The sequence below is a fragment of the Nicotiana tabacum genome, chromosome 12, assembly GCF_000715075.1.
Source record: "Nicotiana tabacum cultivar K326 chromosome 12, ASM71507v2, whole genome shotgun sequence".
NCBI classification, from domain to species: Eukaryota; Viridiplantae; Streptophyta; class Magnoliopsida; order Solanales; family Solanaceae; genus Nicotiana; species Nicotiana tabacum.
Genome location: NC_134091.1, coordinates 128855548 through 128880587, shown reverse-complemented (window position 1 = coordinate 128880587; position 25040 = coordinate 128855548). Strand labels below are relative to the sequence as shown.

Here is a 25040-nt window from a genome sequence, read left to right as displayed (position 1 = left end):
TGGTCATAACTTGAGTTAGGGACCTCCAAATTAAATTACGGGCATACGCCCAAGTCCCAAATCACGATACGGACTTACTAGAACTGTCAAAATACTGATCCGGATTCGTTTGCTCAAAATGTTGATCAAAGTCAACTCAGTTGAGTTTTAAATCTCTATTTCACATTTTAATCCATTTTTCATACAAAAAACTTTCCGAAAAATTATACGGACTGCGCACGCAAGTCGAGGAATGATAAATAGTATTTTTTGAGGTTTTAGAATACATCATTAATTATTAAATTTAAAGATGACATTTTGGGTCATTACAACTTGCCTCCTTATTATGATCATTTTGATCATTTGCTCATCTTCTTTATCAAGAATTTTATTTGAAACCGATTTGTCTATACGTTTTAAGCGTACAATAGACTTTGTCATTCTAGGACTTATTCTAATAGGAGCATTTGCAATGAGAATATAGTTACTTTATTTAGGTCAACAAATGCGTATGACATGCTTTGTAATATGTTGCGGATGAATTATTTTTTTATGAACTTTAAATTCATATTATCTTATTCAAAGATCTATATGTACAAATGATAATTCATTTCACGTAACTTTTTCTCAACTGTTTATCATGTCTCCCCCTCATGTTAGAAAAACTAACTTGCTTTCTCAACTTTAAAAATCCATCTTTGTGCGTTATGGTGTTAATAAAAATATACACCGCACATCAATAATAATAAGATGAAATTATTTGGTTCCTGACACTGAACCACTTGTGAGGGGAGAATATACTATACTTTCGCATATAACATATATCAAACTGATATAAATAACTTTATTTTCATAAGCAATAATTTAGCTATTGAGTGGAGGCACTCAATAATTATTTTGCTAAATCAACTGTGATGTAAACCAACTTATCAAGATGAACTGTCTTGGATAGAAAATCTAGAAATTATGCTCTAAATTAAATTACTGAGCAAGAAACTTGGCATTCAAGTTGCGGGTTGATAATAAACGCACATGTAACTATCTCATAGATGCATCTTTATAAGGTTTACATGGCAGGTGAATGGACCCATATTCACCTTTGATAAATTTCAGAATTCAAGGGATTCAATCTCAATTTAAGTTGGTCTATTAATTAATGAGAACAAACAACATAAGAGAATTCGTAAAGAACTTTTTAGTTCTTTAATATTTACCCATGTGAATTCTCTTTTATTTTGCACATCATACTTAAATTAATGGCTAAATCAATTATGCCAGTTGGAAAAATTATCAATATTGATAAACTTTAGGTTTACGCCATGACGTGCGCAATCATCAATAAACTCCAAGTTTATTATGATATGAGTTTTTATATCAATACATTTCTACTTTATTGTGGCATTTTTTTATTGTGTAGTACAAACTAAAGAATAAAGCGGATAACTTTTCACATACATATTGTCCCGTTACAAGTTGTAGTAGTAGAAGATATTAAATCTTTCTTTTATTTATAGTCTTAATATAACCAACCGTTTTCGCGAATACTTTAGAAACTCAATAAGTTTCTTTGAGACTTACTACAACACAATACCTTATTGATAATTAATTTTATTCCTCAAAAATAATAATAATTGGTTCTTCCAGAGCTCTCAATTAATTTTGTGCTACCATATATTCATCAACATCTATTTGGTGAATATTTTTTAAAGAGAGAGTTATACCATTATGGTCATGGTCAAAAACATCTTAGGTAAGGTATGCGGCTTCTATTACTTTTGCCCTATAATAATCACATTGCCATAATATTTTGGCATAATCACAATAGGTACGTGATAAATGATCATTCATGCCATAATAATGAAATTATTTTGTTATTTCATCTCAAACCTTCTTCTAGAGTTGAGTGTGGTATATTCACTACCATTAGCATGTTTATATTCTTCCAATAATGAATATGTATTCATCCAATAATGAATATGTATTCATAAATTATATATTATCACATTCACATCATGAATGAACCATAATCATCTAAATGTGTTTTACAAAATCTCATGTCAAATCGATGACAAACAATTACTTTCATAACGTAAAGGATTATTTTGAGAATCTTTATTATTCTCATTACCATAATGATGACGATTATAATTTCGTCTATTGCCACGTCCACATTCATTGATACCTTCACGGTAATAATTTTATCTTCTTTCAGGCTTATCACATACTGCTACCACATTCAATGGGATGGATTTTCACTTCTAGTGCCTTAAATCCAAAATTTATTCCTAATATTTTATCCATGCACATAAAGATTTGAGATCCCGATGTACTCGAGAGTTTCGCAAACAATGAGTAATATCTGATTAATTGGTGTCCTAGTCTAAGTGATCTTTTAACTTTGAATGAATGAATAATTTGTTTCATCTTGTATTCCTCCATCTCTAAACTGCCGTTGTTACTATTTAAATGAAAATATCAATGTAAAATTGAAAAGTAAGTATGATAAACAAAAATATCACATCAGTAATTGGAATTTGGATTATTAAATGAGTTTGATTCCTTAAAATTTATAGAAGTTATTAAAGTTGTAATGGTATAAGAAACATCCAATTATGAGAAAGCGAGTTAGTTAGATTTGAAAGGAAAGAATCGGCGGTGCCCGAGATTAATTGACCTTTCAATTGAAAAGATGTTAGAAACAGAGTTTATTTAATCAAAACCAACTAACCCTATTTCATAAAATAAGTAATACTAATTGATACCAATGGTTACTACTAATGTAAAGAACTATGATTATATGATATTTATTCACTAGTTACTACGAATAGGTAAAATAAAAATCAAACTACTAAATAATTTTTAACCACGGATCCATCACCGATCAATTGGTCTATTTTTTCATTGGGGTGCTCAAAGAATTATGTCACATCTAAGTGAGTGATGTCAAATTTATTGTCAGAGACAAAAATAGCTTAAAGGCCTTTATTCTTTAGAGATGTTTGATAAAACTCAACCAAATGTCTTGACGTACGACAAATATTTGCCTAATGCCCTTTTCTACTGCAACGGTAGCATTCAGTTTCTGAACCCTTTACTTTTGGCTTTTCATCTCTCCCTTTCCACTTTTCGTGGTTATTTTTCTTTGGGAGGTGATTAACCCAAGGAAAATTTCTTTTTTGGCCACGACCATGAACAGAACCACTTCAGGCAATACACCTCATCCACTTCAGGCAATGGTGTAGCCCAGTGGGTCGATTATCATGATTTCTCATGAGCAAGTCATTATTTCGTTCAACCACAAGGAGAAGAGAAATCAACTCAATGTACTTCTTGAAACCTTTCTCTCGGTACTACTGTTGCAAGACCATATTGGAGGCATGAAACGTTTTGAACGTTTTTTCAAGCATATCATAGTCAGTGTACTATCTCTACATAGTTTCAATTTATAAGTAATTCTGAACATCGTAGAATTGTATTCAAAAACAAACTTAAAATTTTGGAGCCTCAGATGAGCCCAATCATATCGTGCTTGTAGAAGTGTGACCAACTTTAAGTTGTCATATCTTTCCTTTAAGCCATTCTACAAAACAAGTGGATCTTTGACTGTGAGATATTCTATTTTCAACCCTTCATCAAGGTGATGGCGCAAGAAAATCAAGGTCTTAGCACAGTCTTGGGTAGATGCTTTATTTTTGTCTTTAATGGCGTCTCCAAGACCCATTGCATCTAAATGAATTTCAGCATCCAACACCCATATCATATAGTTCTTGCCCGAAATTTCAAGGGCAACAAACTTTCGTTTCATAATATCAGTCATCGTTAAAAGAGGAGAAGAATTATTCCTTAGTCTTCTCAATGAGCTTCTTGAGACGGTAGAGTCTCGTGCTAATAAACTGAAATTTATAAAGAGGCTTAACTGCATAGTAAAAATGAAAAGAGTGAATACCCTAAAAACACTTTAAACTATCATGTTTTTGTCAGTTACATATTTAAACTATCCGGTGTCCCCAAAACCCCCTTTAGCTATATCTCCTATATATTAAAAAAACACTCATAGATTTTTTAATGAAATATATGATGTAACACAAAAGTATTCGATGATTTCTTTTCATATATTTATATCTTGGTGGGTGGAGTTACTCGGTAAAAAAATAACAAGTACCTAATAAATTTAATCGAGATGTACTGACCTGAAAATTACAGTTATTTAGATTATTGTTTTTAAAAAAGCAAGACATGTTGGAACTTGTAATACGCGTGATCTGTCTCTTTACTTAGTTTATCCTCTCTCTTCGATCTTCTATTCATCTACTTTAACCAGTGTTTTAATTGCCCCCACCTATAATTCATCCATTTGCACTGTACACCAACCCCATCTACCCCCACGGCTTGATTTGGCAACTAATGAAAGGAACCTCACATAATTTAAGAGCCACGTGATATTAACATTTCAACTTTTTTCTATATTATAATTTTTATGTGACAAATATTTTTTTAGATTTTTTATTATATATATGCGAAGCATAAAAACTTTGGCGTAATTGGTAAACTTGTTATCACATGACCAGGAGGTTATGAGTTCAAGTCGTGGAAATAACCTCTTGTAGAAATATAGCTAGGATAAGTCTGCGTACAATAGACCCTTGTGGTCCGACCTTTCCGGACTCCGTGCATAACGGGAGCTTAATGCACATGACTGCCCTTTTTATATAAGGGATAGGAACAGAGAAATAGAAGAAGGGATTACAAGATGAGAAATCGAACTCTCACCAAACAAGGTGAAAGTTCAAGTAGCCAACTAAAACTATTAAAGATTTTTCATGTGCTAAATATTAAATCACATAAGAAAGTTAATTTATTTATTGTTGATAATACTGAATGGGTTGTTGATGGTGAGAGAACAGCTTAAGCTCAATATAGTAGAGTCAATTATTGGGGAATTTATTAACTCACTATAGACAAGTGACAAGTAAATATGTGAATTATTAAACTTTTCTTCCTCTCATTTGTGGGTTTCTTTTGGTTTGATATAATGTGCACTTGCGCAAGGGTCAGGATAAAATAAGATTAAGTGAATTACAAGTCAACTAATTTTGCAATTTATAAATTTTACTTTATGTTTTGTTTACTTATCCGACTAATTTCAAGTTTTATATGTGAATTATTATTCCCAAATTATTATGGTGAAGAAGTCCATATTAGTTGGGCTTTATGTCATTGTTAATGGTGGTTGAATGATTTTATTGAATTTACCTTTATTCTTGATGTGTATATATATTAGCAGGTAGGAACTTGGTTTATAATATAGTGTATTTGCACAGAAATGTAGTTAATAATAAGCAATTGACTTTCCATGATATATAATAATAAAGGCAACAATAATGTACAAAAACATCATGGAAACATCGAGGATGCAGGGAGCAAAAATTAGAATCATGATGTTGTGTTATGCATCCCAAAATCCAAACATAAATTGATTAATTATTGGACTTTTAGGAATTATGCATTCACCTTATTAATTTTTAACTACTATATAATTATCATGATCTTTGAGGCATGCTTCATGAAATAATACAAATAATTTTAAAAATTAGGTCTATGTGACCAGGCACGATTGACAATCTTTCTGCCATTATATACAAAAGCGAACCTATGCTTTGAGAAGAGGGGTTATCGGATCCCATTAATTTCGGTAAAAATTTTAAATATACAAGAATATATAGGTTAAAAACGGTCATATATTTTGTTGGTAACCTTAAGATCAAAAGTTTGATGGTACACTTGTTGAACATTTCGCTTATGTGTCCCTATCCCTTTCAAATTCTGGGTTCACCTCTGATTATACAGTTAATAAATTTTTTATATATGTACATATATTAGGACTTGTTCTATAAAAAATAAGACTTGTATTTTCATATTGATATCCGAAATGTTTATTTGAGTACGTGTTCTTAAAATACGCGTTAATCACATAGTATACAAACAATAAGACTTTTTTCATTAAAATAAGTGGACTTGTATTTATATATTGTTATCTGAAATGTTTGCAAGTGTATGATTTCTTTATTTGTGTGTTTATAGTCCGACGCAGAGTATTTCACAGTTTGAATCTGTAATTTATAGGTCACACAAACACAATTTTATCGTTGCTCCAAAATTCCCTTTCGTCTTTATTTATGTGTTATTCAAATTATAGTTTTAATTTAACCACAATAGATAATTTGAGCATTCGAAAATTTCAAAGAATATTTCGAAGAATTTAATTTATGTACATAAATCATCTATTAATTTTCTTACACCGTCAAATCAAATTTATCTATAAGGACAAGCAATTAGTTTTCATAATAAGCCTAATAGGATAACAATTAAATAATACGTATGTTATAACAATATAACTACTTAAATTGCACTTATTATTTATCTGTGTGTGAGAAAAACTTAGGTAACGTTTGTTTCAATTTTTACTAAAAGTGTATAAGTTACAAAATCTTTTGTTGAAACTTGAAATTTTGTAAAATGTTTTTGTTTGATGGTTTTTGGTAAATTATTATTATTTGAATTTGAAAGTTAATTTTTTCAAAATTTTAAAAAACTCAAATGAAGGCCAGAGCCGTATAAATTTCCGTACCTATCAAAAGCCAACAGCTAACAGCCGACGAAAACACAGTGAACGGATAAATTTTTTGGTTTTCTTTTATCTTTTTGATCCACACACTTTTTTCCTTTATAAAATGACCCCTCCACTTCTCAAAATTCCTCTCTTTTCTCCCTTCTCTTCTCAGCTCCTCCTCTCCATTAGATCTTCAAAACCCATTAAGGGTTTGTTTCCTACTGATTATCTGTTCAGTTTCTTTCAAAATTTATGCTTTTTTTGTTGCTCACTTTATAGTTTTTTGTTGGTAGTGTGATAATCTTGATTTTCAGATTATTGCTTTTACTGGGTTGTTGTAATTCTCAAAGTTAAGATGCAACAAGATCATCATCACAAAAAGGTTAACTCTCTCTCTCTCTCTCTCTCTCTCTCACACACACACACACACACACACACACACACACACACACACACACACACACACACAAAATAAATTGATTTTGTTGTACTAAAGGAGAGATCTTGAAGAAAGATGCGGGTTTTTTTTGTAATTTTTTTTGCTTTTCAAGAGCTTAAAAGTGTTAATTAGCTCAACAATGTTTGCATGAATTGAATTTAAGTAGCACAAAGTAAAATTGAACTGAATCTTGCTGAAGAAATTTTGGGTTTTTGTGTTAGTTGGTATTCTTGAGTTCTGGTCAGTTTTCTTCGGTCAGTCCAGATGATTTTAAGAAGCATAAGTTTTTTGTTTTACTAATTAAGTTCATTTTCAATTGTCCATATTGCTGCTAAAGAAAACAGCTTTATATTAGGGCTATAGGATGTGTTTGGATGAAGGAAAATGTTTTCCAAACATAAGAATTGTGAAATTCCGGAAAAAAGTAAAAAAAAAAAAAAAAAAAAAATTCAAGTGAAAATGGTATTGAAAATTAGAGTTGTATTTGGACATGAATACAATCTGGGGCTGTTTTTGAATTTTTCTGGGTGATTTGAAGCGAAAATTTTGAATAATAGTTTTTTGTAGTTTTTCAAATTTTCGAAAAATCCCTGAAATTTGAAAATTTCATTGCTAAACACTATTCCCGAAAAAAAGTGAAATTTTTTCTATGGCCAAACGGGCCCTTAAGTTGGTGGTTTTTAAGTTTATTTTCTAGTGTTTGGTAAGTAGAAAATATTGTTCCAAGAGCATTAATATAAGCAACCTTGTGAAAGTATAGTTTGAGAATATCAGGTTGTTGGGGCAAGGGAGGAGACAATCAGGTAAATTGCCACTTATGAGACTTGTTTTTCCTAGTCTCACCAGGGAAATAATAATGCTTTTGTTTTTGGAAGTTGAGGTTAATCACTTAACTAGTCCTCTATTTTTTTGGTGTTATTTAACACTGATAAATCTCTAGCTGGTATTACCCTTGAATATTAGTCCAAAAATGGTTCTTGGATTTTGTTATTTTTGCTTCTTAGAAATGAAAAAAGCAACCTTGTGAAAGTATAGTTTGAGAATAGGAGACAATCAGGTAAATTGCCACTTATGAGACTTGTTTTTCCTAGTCTCACCAGGGAAATAATAATGCTTTTGTTTTTGGAAGTTGAGGTTAATCACTTAACTAGTCCTCTATTTTTTTGGTGTTATTTAACACTGATAAATCTCTAGCTGGTATTACCCTTGAATATTAGTCCAAAAATGGTTCTTGGATTTTGTTATTTTTGCTTCTTAGAAATGAAAAAAGCAACCTTGTGAAAGTATAGTTTGAGAATATCAGGTTGTTGGGGCAAGGGAGGAGACAATCAGGTAAATTGCCACTTATGAGACTTGTTTTTCCTAGTCTCACCAGGGAAATCATAATGCTTTTGTTTTTGGAAGTTGAGGTTAATCACTTAACTAGTCCTCTATTTTTTTGGTGTTATTTAACACTGATAAATCTCTAGCTGGTATTACCCTTGAATATTAGTCCAAAAATGGTTCTTGGATTTTGTTATTTTTGCTTCTTAGAAATGAAAAAAGCAACCTTGTGAAAGTATAGTTTGAGAATATCAACTGTACTGACTTTTCTCAATGATTTTTCAGAATACCAAAGAAGTGGAGTTTTTTACAGAGTATGGAGATGCAACTAGGTATAAAATTCTGGAAGTAATCGGGAAGGGAAGTTATGGAGTTGTATGTGCTGCTATCGACACCCATACCGGAGAAAAAGTGGCAATAAAGAAAATAACTGATATTTTCGAGCACACGTCTGATGCAATTCGAATTTTGCGTGAAATTAAATTGCTTAGACTTTTAAGGCATCCTGATATCGTGGACATTAAGCGAATCATGTTACCACCTTCAAGACGAGACTTCAGAGATATTTACGTTGTTTTTGAGCTTATGGAATCTGATCTTCACCATGTCATTAAAGCTAATGATGACTTGACACATGAACACCATCGCTTTTTCCTATATCAGATGCTACGGGCACTGAAGTATATGCACACAGGTAAATTATCTTGTGAATGTGTTAATGTAGTCCTTTTTTATTTTGGCTTCACGGCGATGGCGCTGAGCTGGTATGAATATTCACTATTTTCTGTGTCTGACTTGTATTTGTTTGTTCAGCAAATGTCTACCATCGAGATCTTAAGCCAAAAAACATATTGGCAAATGCAAATTGTAAACTCAAAATATGTGACCTTGGATTGGCAAGGGTTGCATTCAGTGATACTCCAACCACAGTACTTTGGACGGTATGCTTTCTTGATATCTTTGTCCCATCTGCCGTCAATGTCATTTACATCTTTTTAATTTTTTCTTGAAATCGGGTAAACTTTACTAACTTGAAGTGCATTTTATTTGGATGTAATTTGTTGACCTTTTATCTTCTGACCGTGCAGGATTATGTTGCTACAAGGTGGTACAGGGCTCCTGAATTATGTGGATCTTTCTTTTCCAAGGTAGTTCGTGCTGCTTTATATTCTATTTAGTAGTTTCGTAGTGGGTGGGTGTTTATTTCATGTGTCAAGATGCCCTATATCCTTTCCGATACCTCCATCCTCGAGGTCTTGGACAAGGAAAAAAGAGAACCACCACCAAAGATGGTGATATGATTAGATGAAGCAGAACGTTGACGTGAATAATTTTGCTTTTCATTTGTTTGAACCATCTTAGGATTGCATGTTTGGTCATTCTGTATTCAAGTTTTTGATGCACTTACCCTTGGATGTAATTAGTTGAAGTAGAACGTTGACATGAATAATTGTTTTGCCAAATTTTGTTGGTTCTGATGCCATTGAGGTATAATCAGTTCAGTGGCAGAACCAGAAATTTATACAAGGGGATTCAAAAAAAATTGTAGGATGTCACCATTGGAATTTGAACCTATGACCTAAAGCAATTTTGAACACCCGTTACTACTAACGTGAATTTTTCTTCATGTCAAGGGGATTCAACAACTTACATGTAACCAAAAAAGATCAGTTTTACTCTATTTACATTGTATTATTTTCCTACGAAGGGGGTTTGCTCGAACCTCCTTCACTCTATCTGGTTCCACCCGTGGTATCATGGATAGGCTCTTTTTCCGGAATAGCTATAGAAAGGTGAAAAGTTACTTGTTCACTCTTGTTGCAGCATATGATGTGCTGATACTGTTAGAAGCTGTGGCTTTTTGGTTAGAATACCAGTTTTATATAGTCAATACATTGTAAGTGTATTAAAGAGTGATTTGTAGATTAAAACCGTTCTTGTTCAGGGAGGACCATTGAACTTTCCTGGAAGTTGAATTGTCTATTCTTCAGGTAAACTGTGTCAGGTCCTGGGCTAATTTTTCGCCAGGGTTTTACAGATTTTTTGCTAAATGTTTGTATTTTTTTGCATTCCTGCAGTATACACCTGCTATTGATATTTGGAGTATTGGCTGCATTTTCGCAGAGGTACTAACAGGAAAACCATTGTTCCCCGGAAAAAGTATTGTTCATCAGTTAGATTTGATGACTGATCTTCTTGGTACGCCGCCAGCTGATACAATATCTGGGGTAAAAACCGTCAGTTTATTTGTTTTTTCTGTGATGACTGGATTTCAGCCTTATTATGCAACATATTGATAGAGGAGTATCCTCTCTTGGGTGCAGGTTCGTAATGAGAAGGCAAGAAAGTATTTGAATAGCATGCGGAAAAAGAACCCAGTTCCTTTTACTGAGAAATTTCCAGATGCAGATCCGTTGGTGCTCCTACTATTGCAGAGGTTGTTAGCATTTGATCCAAAGGACCGACCAACTGCTGAAGAGGTAATTGTGCCTCCTACTATGTCCATCATTTTAACATAAGCATAAATGGTGTCTTTCTATTCTTATCCTTATCTCGCTTTAGTAGTTGGTTCTAAATTCGCTTCCACTGGTTCTCCCCCTTCCTTCCCTTTAGGCTTTATCCGATCCTTATTTCAAGGGACTGGCCAAGATTGAGAGGGAACCTTCTTGTCGACCAATCTCGAATCTGGAATTTGAATTTGAGAAGCGAAGGGTAACAAAGGAGGATATTAAGGAACTAATTTATCGAGAGATATTGGAATATCATCCTCAACTTCAGAAGGATTACATAGCTGGAAATGATGGCACCAACTTTCTCTATCCTAGGTTCAAACAAGCTCCTTAACTCCATGCTTATCTATACTTTCATTTAGCATAATCGATGTAATCTCAGTTTGTTAATTAACTTTGTGGAACTTGTTTACCTTTGCAGTGCAAGTGGTCAGTTCAGAAGGCAATTTGCTTATCTTGAGGAAAATAGTGGTAAAAGTGGGCCAGTTATTCCTCTTGGTAGAAAGCATGTCTCTCTCCCACGGTAAGATTATACAGGATTCATTTTGTCAATCTTGTTGGTTTCTTTCACCTATACAACTGTTCGGGTTCGTGGAAATATTAATTATTCTACATAGTGGGAAAAACTGTTGTTTGAAAGCATGATCCGATTCCCTTCTTGCTTAATCACATATGTTCCTAAATATGTGCAGATCTACGGTTAACTCCAGCACCATTCCCCCCAAAGCTCGGCAGAACTTCTCTGTGTTTGATCATAGGCAAGTAACAGAAAAAGCAGCTACTGATGTCAGAGTCTCAGAGACAATCTCAGGAACTACACAAAACGTTTCACGGCCACCGCATCGAGTTCCTACAGGTACAGTTAAACATGTATTTACTGTTTAGTGCTCTAGCGGTCGATGTGATGTTTGGTAATGCCCATCATCGGAGCAAAGTCAATTATTTCACCATGTGTAACGAGCTTGAAAATTGCAACTCAACTATGGTAAAAGCCTCTTAAACTTACCCTACTTCCCCGGAGTGGAGATCATACATGATCTTGTCCAGAGGCGGAGCCAAGATTTGAAGTTTATCGATTCGAAATTATAGTCATTTAAGTTAGTGGGTTCTAATTTAATAATCTATATACATTCAATGCATTTTTAAGACAAACAAAGGGTTGGACCAAAGTTACTAGGTTCGACCAAACCCACTAGCTCCGCCCCTTATCATGTCTGCTCGGACCCTTTGATGAATGCACATATATTGCATGAAATATGTTGTGAAGGACTTTGTTCACAACATGTTTGTTGGATTTTTCTCTGATAACCATTTCTATCCTTTTCAGCCAAACCTGGGAGAGTTGTAGGGCCAATTTTATCATATGATGGAGGCGTACATACCCAGAATACCTTCCTTGCTCATGGCATTTCTCCACATTATATGTTCAGGATGAACCCTGAGATTCGAGAGAAGGATGGTACAGAAGCCAAGGACACCACACAAGTTAGAGACGGAGCTGCAAAAGGCATGGTTGCCAAACCAACAGCAAGCGTGAATGTTGAGATGAACACCAACCCGTATTATCAGACACAAGAAAAAGTAGCACAGTTGCGTGGTCAAATTGCAATAGATGCAAAACTACTGCAGGCACAAACGCAATTTGGTGTAGTCTGACTTAGCAGACCGTACGCTGACGTTCTTTCAATGGAGGAAGTCCACCTTTGAGTTGAGAAGACACAACGATTCAAGGTATGCATGTTCATTTTACCAAGCAGTTCGCCAGTGATTGGAGGTGGAATTTCTTACACGGTCATCACGCTGATATCTAGTTAGGGTCTCTTTGTGAAAACTAGGCATTTTTAGTTCAGTTTACCGTGCTGAGTTAGTATCTATGCCCCTGTAAATTTTTAGTCTCTAGCTACTGCACTATTGATCCTATTAATGAATAAAATTGTTGTTCTTCATACCACCTTTTACTTCATTGCATGACATTTTTGTTCTTTTTTTTTCCCTTAAATGTTTTGGGGTAGTGATACCGTGAATAGGGCGTGGAAGCAATAACAGAAGACTCTCAACATGTTATATTTGAACCTTTATCACTTGAATGAAGTTGCTAACATTCAACTGCAACTCCAATCTCGTTTTCTCTGCTTTCCTTTTATCCATTTGGAAGCTTTCCTTTTTCCCTGTTAATCTTGAGCAAACCTTGTTGTCGTGCATCTAATTCAAATTGTTTCTAGTACTCAATGTGTCAAGTTGGCTGTGACATGAGTACTCAAAGGAAATCCAAGGACTTATATTGTTTGTCATCATTTTGAGGAAATAATTGAGAATTTAGAACTCAGTCATTTAGAATCCTTTTTTCTGCTTCCTTATATTGACACTCTTGAAAGAGTTTCTGAAATCATTTGACACTAGGAACAATGATGTCAAAGTCACTAACTGTCCATTCTGCATATTCGTTGCCACTGACAAAAATCTCTGTACCTAAATCAATGGATGGCCAATATCTCTTGGCTGGTGGAGCACCAGGATCCTGCATTATCACAAAGTCACTCAGTGAGATTGGATCCTTAAACAGAACAGAAAAAAGGGTCAAATTTGTCAATCTAATTGAGCAACTTTGTCCTTCGTTAGATTTTTGGTCAAATCTTACCCCGTTGTTAGGGAAAAGTCTCGTTTTTGCCCTTGACTTCTAGCAGAGCTCTAACCTAAGGGTAATTTTAAACCATTAAAAAAAACTTGAGGGGTAAATTTGGACTTTGTTTCTAAATAATTCGGACGCCTGGAGTCCACCCATTTAAAGTTGGAGCTACGTTAATGGCAAGGGCAAATATGAGACTTTTTCCTAACGACAACGGTATGAAAGGACCAAAAGTCTAACAGGCGGCAAAGTTGCTCAATTACGAATAGTACAAAGACAAAGTGGACCTTTTCCCAACAAAATATGCTTTTGCTACATTTGCAAATTAGATCTTTTGCTTAGATTAGTCACCTGGTAGAAGTAAAGGGACTCTGAAAGTTTCCCAACATCAAGTTCCCATGTTGTAGGATCACCTATCCAGCCTTCACCCTTCTTTGTTGGATATCCATATTTTCCCCAAACTGAATGAGGCAAAATCTGCAGAATTTCCTGAGGTTGAGGGTTGCTATATGGATCACACAAGTTATAAGGTTCCTCAAGATTTTCAGCATTTCCTGGAGAACAGTAGTAGTGATAAGCCTCATAGGGGAAGTTATTTCTGTCGGATCGATAGACACGAGTCCCATTAGAGAAGGTGTGGTAAGGAGGACATGACCTTAGGCTATTCAGACTGCACCATGAGTCTATAGCAGGATTTATGATCATCTCGTGACATCTGTTGTGACATCGCCATCGCAAGGTTTGCCATTGTTCTTCCAACAACTACCAATGTCCATGAGGTAAAATTGACTCCTTGGTCCTCCACCTTTCCTTATCTCCAATGTGAATTTTACTCTGAAATTGGGTGAAGAAGGGATCTGGATATAGTTGTTAGTATAAATGCTAACTATATGTAAGAAGCAAACAAGAAACTAGAGATTTGCATGGTAAGGAAAGGAAGATAGAATGCTTTTAATGAGATCAATTTCCCTTCTTCTGGTGGAGAGAAGATAATGAAGGATAGTTTTGGGTTAATTTCACGGATAGTCATCCAACTTTTAGTTTATTGCAATAAAGTTATAAAAATATTTTTTGTAATAAAAAAATAACTCAACTATGTCTTTGTATCACTTGAAACACAAAAGAAATGCCTCAAAATGCTAAATTCGGTCCCCAAGACACAAGTAAGTTACAACTTCGGCAACTCACCTTACATAATATTCACGCAACTCTATTTAAAAAAAAATAAAAAAAAAAATCATATTTTGACCCTTAAAGAAAACTCATGATGTGCCACATGGTGAAAACCTTCGGGTATTAGGTTGGTCGGAAACTGGATTTTTCGTTACTTTTAAGTGGCACCACATGAATATTATGTAAGGTGAATTGCTAAAGTGCCTATATATGACAATTTTGTACATTTTTTTTTTTGATTTGCACCGGGTGTCCAAGTCTCTTTGAGCCCCGACTAATCCCGGGGGTGCACAGGCCCTCGGCAAGGAGTTTTCCGCAAGTGCACCACGGTTAATTCAGGTTTTACCCAGTCCGATGGCCCTCATAAATTGTTTGCACCCAGTGGATTTCGAACTTGAGACCTTGAAAGGGAGCAAACCCCAAGGCTCAAATCAATTGACACCAGGCCAACCTACTTGCATTTTGTACATATGGTAACCTACTTACATTTTCCGGGACTTGATTTAGCATTTCTTTGCATATTTCATTTTATGTGATATATAGGCATATAGTTGAAATGATCTCAAAATAATTTTGCATATTTCTTTCCATTCTGCATATTGATCAGCAGAGAGTGTCCATAAACCTTGAGAAAAAGCATTTGATATGCCAAGCTTGTTCTCTTCTTCATTTACCCTGTGAATTAACCTGTCTTTATACAAATATACCAAATTACTATTTCTTTAAAGTATGTAACTTATATCCACTGACAGTGTATTGACATGTTATGCTATCTACTAATTCCATTTATTGTGGTTAGTTACATGTAAATAATCTGATAGTGTAAAAAATACTTTTAAACTGTTAGTATATAGACATCATAACTTTTTGTCATAGAAGGGGAGCCTTGGAGCAACAATAAAGTTATCTCTGTGTGACCTATTGGTCACGGGTTTGAGCCGTGAAAACAACCACTAATATCTACATTACACCCCTTGCGGTGTAATGCTTTGCGTACCGAGCTGCCATTTTTTTTCTTATTCATGTTTTTAACCTCTTTTTTTTTTTTTTTTTTTGTGTGTGTGTGGGGGGGGGGGGAGGTGGGAGAGACGCGGCGGGGATTGAAAACTCTGGACTTAATAGCTGTTCACTTTATATTTCTGAGGCAGGCAATCCATGGCCTACTATCCAGGCACTGAAAATATAACAACAAGAACTACGCCTCAACTTCAAATAAGTTAGGGTCAGCTATATGAATCCTCATTGTCCATGTCGCTTCAGTTAAGCTCATCGTAGTTCAATATTAGATAGGAGGCACTGAAAATATATGGAGTTAAAAGTAGTAAGAACTCACTAGGGGTTGTAGAATTATCAATGTCAAAGCAGTCTGCTTCTCTGGGACTTCCCATATTTGGAGCTTCTTCACCAACCTCATTGCACTGATTCCACGCCTCGATTTCTATTCTAAGATCATCTCTTCTCATGCCAGGGTCACCAACAACTGATACACGATCTTGTCTACAAAAACTTGGGCTGGAAAAGGTAATTGCAACAATAATTACAGCACAAAATTGCTGCAGGAGCATTATTAGCAGTTAGATAAATGTGGTAACAGCTTGGCTATTAGTTGTAAGTAGTTGGTTATCACTTGCCACAATAGGTCGATTATATAGACATATGACAAAAAGCTCAATTACGTGACCTAGTGATCAATGATGTTGGTAAAAATTATATGTGATCAGAGTTCAAATTTGAGACAAAAAATTCTAGGTGATTTCGTCGCATTTGCCTAAATCTTGGTGCGCTTAGTTACTATTCCTATATTGGTTTGAGGTAGTAGGTATCTGGTGGAATAGTCGAGGCGTGTAACATAAAATACATTGTTGAACTAGAAGGGCTAATGTGTTTTTCCACAAGTAATGTAGATATTTTCAGCAGTTCTCCAATTGTTGACTTTGACAAGAAATGGTTGGTAAGAAAATCTTTAATATAATTCTTCGGTTGTCAGCAAGTTAAATGAAGCATATTGTAACAAGTAGAAAAATAAACCATTTCAGTGTCCAAGACTAAGACTTGTGAAAGCTATCACTGTCCACTGTTATGATAGAGTGAACAATGTGATTTTTTTTTAGAATTTATGTTGCTCAGACTTTTCAAAAATATTGTTGCATTTGTATAGATCCTTTAAAAATGCATTACATTTAAAAAATTCGTCACACACTCAATAATATTTTTGAATAGTCTGAGTAATATAGCTTAGAATCGCGAGGCTTATGCCATAACTCGTGGTTCAATGGACTATGCATCAACAAGTAAGTGTATTGTTCGAAGATAATTAATTAAAGTATGAATTGCTGTAATTGAAGCAATTGCTTAGCATTAGGGGTGTACATAAGTCGGGTTGGTTCGAATTTTTTAATTATCAAACCAAACCAATTATATCGGGTTATTAAATCTAAAGACCAAACCAAACCAATAAAAGTCGGGTTTTTAAATCTCGATTTTTCTCGGGGTATTTCGGGTTTTCAGGTTGTTCCGGATTTTTTTTCATAAAGTCTTCATACCACAAAACATAGAATTTGTGCTCCAAATATTTCTTTAATCCTAGTAAGACAGAACTATATAAGGTGTTTTTAATAAAATAACATAAATATACGATGATTCATGGCATTGTACTAAAATATTCTACAATAAAGATGAAAAAATCGCATAAAATAAATATTATTAATAAGCCATAATGAAAACAAACATAATTTATATAAGTTGCTAAAATAAGTACGACTAATAAGTACTATTATTTACATGACTAAACACTAAAAGAAAAATAAGTTATGCATTTTATTTAAGCCACACTATTTTCATTCATAGTACAATTGAATTGAATGTCTTTTATTATCATTAGTATTGATTTGATTTTGGTTTAGGATTTATTTGAGTTACTAATATTTATGGACTATAAAACTTATTGGAGCATCCAAAAATTATAAGTCCAAGCTTGAACGTTAAAAGATAAAATTATGAAAAAGCTTAAGAAATATTTATAAACTACACTACAATAAATATTTTCATGTATTAAATATATTTAAACTTCTATACATATAATGTCGGGTTGGTTTGGTTTCGGTTTGACTTTTTTTAGTTAAAACCATACCAAACCAAATATCGTCGGTTTTTTTTTTCCAACACCAAACCAATCAAACCAAACCGTAGTCGGATTTTTTTTCTCGGTTTAACTCGGATTATCGGGTTAGTACGGTTTGTCAGTTTCATTTGTACACCCCTATTTAGCATCAGCACTTACATTTATATGACTAAGTAGTATATTTATGTTGCCTTATACAGCTGATATCTGAAACTAATACTTAGCGTTGAATTTTCATTTTTGTTATATTTATATGAACGGATCTAGCAATAGGTTTGCAGGTTCAGCAAAAATTCAATGATATTAAGTCGAACTCTTTATATATATGCGAAAAACAAATATAGATAAAGTTAGACAATCAAAATCCACGATCTAAATTTTGAATTCGTCACTAATACGAGTAAGCTCAGATAAAATGAAATTTGTCTTAATTGAGCCGAGCCACCCTACATTTGGCTTATAGAGCCCGATTAAAGGCTCTAGTGCCCCTAAAGGCAAGAACTAAATGCTATGTGATAACATTTGTGACGTTATTGTAGGACTAAAATAAAACAAAATGTGTCATATGTATCATAATTTTTTTTTATCTGATGTTCGGTATCTATTTTGAAGCTCGATTAAATTCGAATTCATTTTAGGAGGTCTCATATTGGGGGTAAACGTTCTCTTAGCAAAACGACTAGGGTTCGAACTCGAGAACTTTAGTTAAGAATGAATGAGTACTTACTATATCGGCACAATCTTTATTAATTGGTCATATCTAGAGGTGTCAAATGGGCGGATGATTTTAGACAGGTCAAACTGGACTACGTCAATAAATGGGCGGGTCAATGACCCGTCCAAAAGTAGCACGGGTTGAGATGAGTTGGGTCAAGTTGGGCTAAAATTTGGGTCATAGCCCAACCCGCCTAATTCTTACCAAGCTTTAATTAATATGTATTATTATTTTTATGATTGTTTAATTATCAAATAAAACTTTTTTCTTTTGATATAGTCATATATAACATATCAAACAAAAAAATAGTAATTAATTTTTGAGATATTTTAGCAAAGTTACTCATAGATCAATTTGGGTTAAAAATTTGCCCAACTTTTGACGGGTTAAAATGAGTTGAGTCAAGATGGGCTGAGTTCAACAAATGAGCGGGTCAATAACCATCCCAACCTTGGACAGGTCAAATGAGTTTGGGCTCAAATTGCCATCCCTAGTCGAGTCTGGAACCAAAATATTGCTTTTTTGGACTCAAAAGCATAAAAACAGGTGAATAAACTACTGATGACCAATTTATGTATAACGCATGTGTTCAATGCGCTATACCTTAATGACACGTTTGTCCATTAAGGTATAACGCATGGGTTGCATGCGCTATATTTGAATTTTAAATTGGCGAGCAAAATATATATATATAGCGCATATACATGGTGCGCTATACCAGAAGTTGAAAAGACAGGTAAGTATAGCGCATCCTATATATCCACTATTGTGATGACCCAAAATGTCATCTTTAAATTTAATGATTAATTATGTGATCTAAGCACTATTTACCATTACTCGACTTGAGTGTGCAGTCCGTAAAAAATATTTCGGAAAGTTTTCAGGTGAAAAATGAATTTAAAATGTGAATTAGAGCTTTAAAACTCAATTGAGTTGACTTTGGTCAATAGTTTGAGCAAACAGACTCGGATCAGTGTTTTGACAATTTTGGTAGGTCTGTATCGTGATTTGGAACTTAGGTGTATGCCCGGAATCAAATTCCGAGGTCCCTAGCCATAGATATGAAATTTTGATAAAAAATTAATAGTTTAAGTTCAAATAGTGACCGGATATCAAATTATGTGCAAATGACCCCGGAATAGAATTTTGATGATTCCAACAGCTCCGTATGGTGATTTTGGACTTAAGAGTGTGACCGAAATTTTATTTGGAAGTCCGTAGTAGAATTAGGCTTGAAATGCCGAAAATTAAATTTTTGGGAAGTTTAACCGAGGGGTTGACTTTTTGATATCGGGGTCAAAATCTGATTCTGAAAATTTTCATAACTCATTTATGTCATTTATGACTTGTGTGCAAAATTTGAGGTCAATCGGAATTGATTTGATATGTTTCGGCGCAAAATATAGAAGTTGGAAGATTTGAAAACTCATAATTCGATTCGATGCGCGATTCGTAATTTCGGCGTTGTTTGGCATGGTTTGAAGCCTCAACTAAGTTCATATTGTATTTTGGGACATATTGATATATTTGGTTAAGGTACCGAGGGTCTCGGGTGGATTTCGGAAGGTTAACGGAATGAATTTCGGACAAAAAGGAACTGCTGGAATTTTTCTGCTGCAGAAGCTGTTTTTGGACAGCAACCGGTGCAATCGCAGAGCTGACTTTGGAAGTTTATATCTCGAAATCTATAAGGAATCTGAATATTTTCAAAACATAAAAGTTGTAGCCCTTTGATTCTAGTTTCCAGAATGATAAACCATTTATCATTCAGACATTTATACAAAATGTTATGATCGATTGATCGAAACTGCTACTGCAGATTTTTGCTACAGCAGTGTGCATCGCCAGAAATTTCTGCTGCACAGGGCTGACTTTGGGAGCTTATATCTCGCAATCTATAAGGAGTTGGGCGATGAGCAAAACATGAAAGTTGTAGTACTTTGTATCTAGTTTGCATAACTTTAAACCGTTTGGCAGTTGGAGTTGAGTACAAGAAGTTATGATTGATACACTACAGGCTGTCGAGGAAGAGTTTGATGTTTTCAACATAAGCATGTAATGATCCAAAAGTCCATTTTTAGTTCTAGAGATCGAAATTCGATTTCGAGACTTTCAACATTTTGATAATGAATTATAGGAGTGATCTGGAAAGTTTGGTCTAATTTCATCAAGTCGCGATTGAGTTTTAAGCACGAAATATGAGTTAATTGTTTAACGAGCGAAATTGATATCATATTGAGCAAATGAGCTCCGAATTGAGTTTCGATTAAACGAATGGGTTCGTAGTTTTATTTGTGACTCATAGAAACAAGAATCGTCGAATTCCGAGTTCGTATGATGGAGTTAGAGCCTTTTGAGTGAAATAAAATTGTTGGTGTAAATAGTCCTGGTGTGCACCTTTAGCGACCAGATGTGACACTTTTAGCGACGGGATTAGACTTTTAGCGACCAGAATAGTGTTTTTTGGGCAGAAACTTAAGGACCAAAAATGGTCATTTCCTTCTTTTCGTTTTGGAGTTTTGGAGCACGGTTTTTGGGCGATTTTGAGGATTTCTTCAAGACTTCAACCTGGGTAAGTGTCCTATATCCAAATGTGATTATATTTCATAAATCCATGGTCATATTCATCATTTATTTCGGATTTAAATGGAAGAAATCAAAATTTTTGCAAAATCTTCCAAAAACGAAAATTTAAGATTTGGAGGTCGAGTTGTTATCGGATTTTGGTAAAATTGGTATGGGTGGACTCGTAATTGAATGGGTTATCGGATTTTATAAGTTTCGCCGGATTCCGAGATGTGGGCCCCACGGGCAAATTTTGAGCTAATTTCGGATTTTAATGAAAATGCAATATTTTCTTATGAAATTGATTACTATAATTTTTGTTGACTGTATCGAATTAATTATGACTAGATACGAGTCGATCGGAGTCGGAAAATCGAGGAAAAAACATAATACTTGATTAAATTGGAGCAAGTCGAGATAAGTGACTTGTCTAACCTTGTGTGGGGGAAATTTCCCCTAGGATTGGTATTGATGTGATTATTAAAATGTGTTGAAAGTCGTGTATACGAGGTGACGAGTGTGTACACGGGTTAAATTATGAAAGATTATATTTTTAAATTGTGTAGATCACTGTTGCGCATTTATTAAATTATTTTATCTTGTTATATTCTTCATCATTGATGTGAGATATATACTTCAAATTTGTTTGATCTTTTCTTACTAATGGTTTTACCTGTTTAGTTGAAACTTGGTTTCTTTTATTCTGTGCATTATTTGAAGGTTGATTTTCTTTAAATTAAATATTATTAATATGAAGTATTTGACATTTTTAAACTTGATATTGAAGCAACGTAGTAAAGATTTTGAAATATTATTTTCCTAAATTATTTACTCCTGAATATTTTTATACTCATTGTGAGGGAGCTGTGAGCTCTTTATTGTGGAAGAATATTATTGATGAATTATTTTGACATGAGCTGTGAGCTCTTTATTGTGGCAAACTATTATTGATGATTTATTTTGGCATGAGCCGTGAGCTCTTTATTGTGAAAAAATATTGTTGTTGAATTATTTTGGCAAGTTAAATTATTTGAGCACTTGAGGTGCAAATTGTGATATATTGTGATATTGATATGCATGCGGTGGTATAAGGTCTGGGTGTTGAAACGCATGCGGTGAGATAAGGGTGGCTTGATACGCGTGGCTAGTAGGGGAACTACTAGAAGTCATGCGGTGTGATAAGGGTGGCTAAAACGCGGGATGCTATTTCGGGAAAAAAAATATTTTCTTTAAATAAATTGTGAAGGCTCCCGCGGTGATATAAGGAAATGAGATATTGTGAATTTATTTATGATTTGGGACTACGAGGCGGTACCTCGGGAGTGCCCTTGTTGATATTGATTTATGGCCGTAGTTGCCTTTGATTATTATTGTGATTTTCATAAAGTTGAAGGAAATTCTGTTTTGATTTCCACGAGATATTATTTGCAATTATTTGGTGTCATTAAATGTGACATACTATTTGATTCATTTTCAATGTCATTTTATTTTACTACATTGATAAACATTTTACCATGCCATTATTATATTCCAGTAGGGCCTCACCTGACCTCGTCACTACTCTACCGAGGTTAGGCTTGGCACTTACTGGGTACCGCTGTGGTGTACTCATACTACGCTTCTGCACATCTTTTTGTGCAGATCCAGGTACATTTTACCAGCCTAGACGTCAGTGAGTTACTTGTGCACGGAGACTTCGAGGTATATCTGCCAGCGTCCGCAGACTCCGGAGTCCCCTTCTATCATTTTATGTTGCTTCCTTATATTTTATTTAGACCTTGACATATAGAGACATTGAGAATAAATTCTTAGAAGCTTGTGACTTATTTCTACCGGGTTTTGGGAGTTAAAATTGTTTGAATTGTAGTTTATTTATTTCAGATATTTATTATTATTCTGCATTGATAGGCTTACCTAGTCTTAGAGACTAGGTGCCATCACGACATCCTACGGAGGGAATTTGGGGTCGTGACAAGTTGGTATCAGAGCACTAGGTTCATAGGTGTTATGAGTCACAAGTAGGTTTAGTAAAGTCTTGTGGATCGGTACGGAGACGTCTGTACTTATCTTCGGGAGGCTATGGAACTGTTAGGAAAATATTCACTTCTTTGATTCCTTATCGTGCGGCATTTATTTAGCTTGAAACATATATCTCATATTCCTTTGTATCCACTCGTGTATGACATTGCGCACTCAATATCAGTTGTGCGTTGACGGTTCGTGATGCCGCAGATGGACTACGAGGGAGCCAGAGATGCTCAAACATTGCCTTAACATGTGGTTCTGACTGAAGATGTGGGCGTATTGAGAGATCACCTAGTGAATCATGTGCGGGGTTCAACGAACATTGGCGTCTGGTTGATTTATACAAGCTGTGAAGATTATTATTATGGATTATCGGACGTTGTGACCTATGACTTCGCGTTGAGTAGGGGGAGTCCACTACCAATAGGTGGATTGCGAGGTCATGTATTATATCAGTTTTGGCCTGAAATGTATATATGTGGTACCGAAAGGTTCCCTAAAATTTACACATGTTTAAGACCTGAGATTTTGTAGAGGATAAGGTTGGGACTTGCGGTATGTCCGCCTCCTTAATAATCTTATACTTCAATACCAAAGGAGTTATAGAAACAACTCTAAATTTATAGAAGGTCTACTTAGCGTGGACGTCACTGTTGCGTATTTTGGGGTGCTTCAGAGTAAGTACACTTGTTGACGAGAGTTTGGACTATGTGGTTCGTGATAAGATTTGTCTGTATGGAGCTCTACTTTTGTGAGCGTTATGTATAAATAGGGGTAAGGGTTACCCCAAAGAAGAGTCGAAGAGTATGTTAAGAAATTGGTCAACTCAACAGTGTAGAGTCAGTATAATAAAAGAAGAAATTCGCCTTGGGAGAGATAATTCTCCACCGGTGTTCGTGGCAAGCCTATGAAGAGAGCATACCAGCCAATGCAACACCGCCCACTTGGCTCAATTCTTAGAAACGCTTTTGAAAGAGTTTGTTTTCTGGACTCTCCGTAATGCGTGGCGCATAGGGTTTGAACGATTGCGTCATATCACCATTGACGATGTCAGAATATGCCATCAAGTTCAATAAGTTAGCCCGTCATACTCGTACTTTGATTCCTACAGCCAGAGGGCGAGTCCATAGACTCATTAAAGGACTCAATTATGATCGTAAAATTTTGTACGACTCGGGAGCTACAAGCTGATACTTCATTTCTGCTAGTTGTACAAATTGCCAAGATATAAGAATGTGTTCGGGGTGAAAACAAAAAAGGAAACTGAGGAGACCAAGACGTCTCGAGGTTCTAGGGGATTCAGTGGATTCTACTTTACAAGTATAAATCATTATGGCGGGGGCTCAGGCAGTCGTCCAGCCCAGTCTGCACATCGGATTACTCGGGGTGCTCCAGTAAGTTCTTTTAATGCACCACCGACATGAGTTCCTACAATGGTTATTCCAGTTATCTGGCACAGACTCAATATGAGCAGCCTAACCCGCAAAAAGGGTTGTTATGAATATGGTGATACTGGAACATCAGGAGAAAAATTTCCCAAACTTGGGAGAGGCTTATTTCATTAAATCACTCAGGCTGCATGTCTCATTGAAGTTACTACACCACCCACACGACCATTTAGTGGTGGAGGACAGACGGGTAGAAGGCATCCTAGAGGTGGAGACCCAACCATTGATATATTTATTTTACGGTATGGCGGAGGTCGCTACATCAGATGGTGTCATTACAGGTACGACCTCGATTTAATATAAAGGAATAATTTCCTTAAGTTGATTCGGTTCTCAATATCGAAACGAGTCTTCCTATTGTACTCCACTTATGAGTGAGCTTCATAATTCTATAATTTACTTATGTGTTTACCCCTGTTGGGAGATTTTATGGAGATAACTACGCCTATCATTTCGTGTTGGTCACTAATAAGAGCTGCGAGGCTAAATGTGGCTTTTTGTTACTC

General features: G+C 34.9%; 1 protein-coding gene and 1 pseudogene across 3 annotated transcripts; one reads left to right on the top strand and one right to left on the bottom strand.

Annotated features, from left to right (window-relative positions):
• Positions 1–6676: 6676 nt before the first annotated feature.
• On the top strand, positions 6677–12807 carry LOC107828435 (mitogen-activated protein kinase 19-like). Of its 3 annotated transcripts, none has more exons than XM_016655744.2 (10): positions 6677–6971; positions 8637–9045; positions 9165–9292; positions 9440–9499; positions 10430–10579; positions 10676–10831; positions 10965–11176; positions 11283–11384; positions 11554–11717; positions 12292–12807. In XM_016655744.2, the coding sequence occupies exons 1-10, from the start codon at positions 6945–6947 to the stop codon at positions 12294–12296; spliced, it is 1413 nt and encodes a 470-aa protein (XP_016511230.2). In that variant the 5' UTR covers positions 6677–6944; the 3' UTR covers positions 12297–12807.
• Positions 12808–13148: 341 nt separating this feature from the next.
• LOC107828447 (uncharacterized) lies at positions 13149–16181 on the bottom strand (annotated as a pseudogene).
• Positions 16182–25040: the final 8859 nt, after the last annotated feature.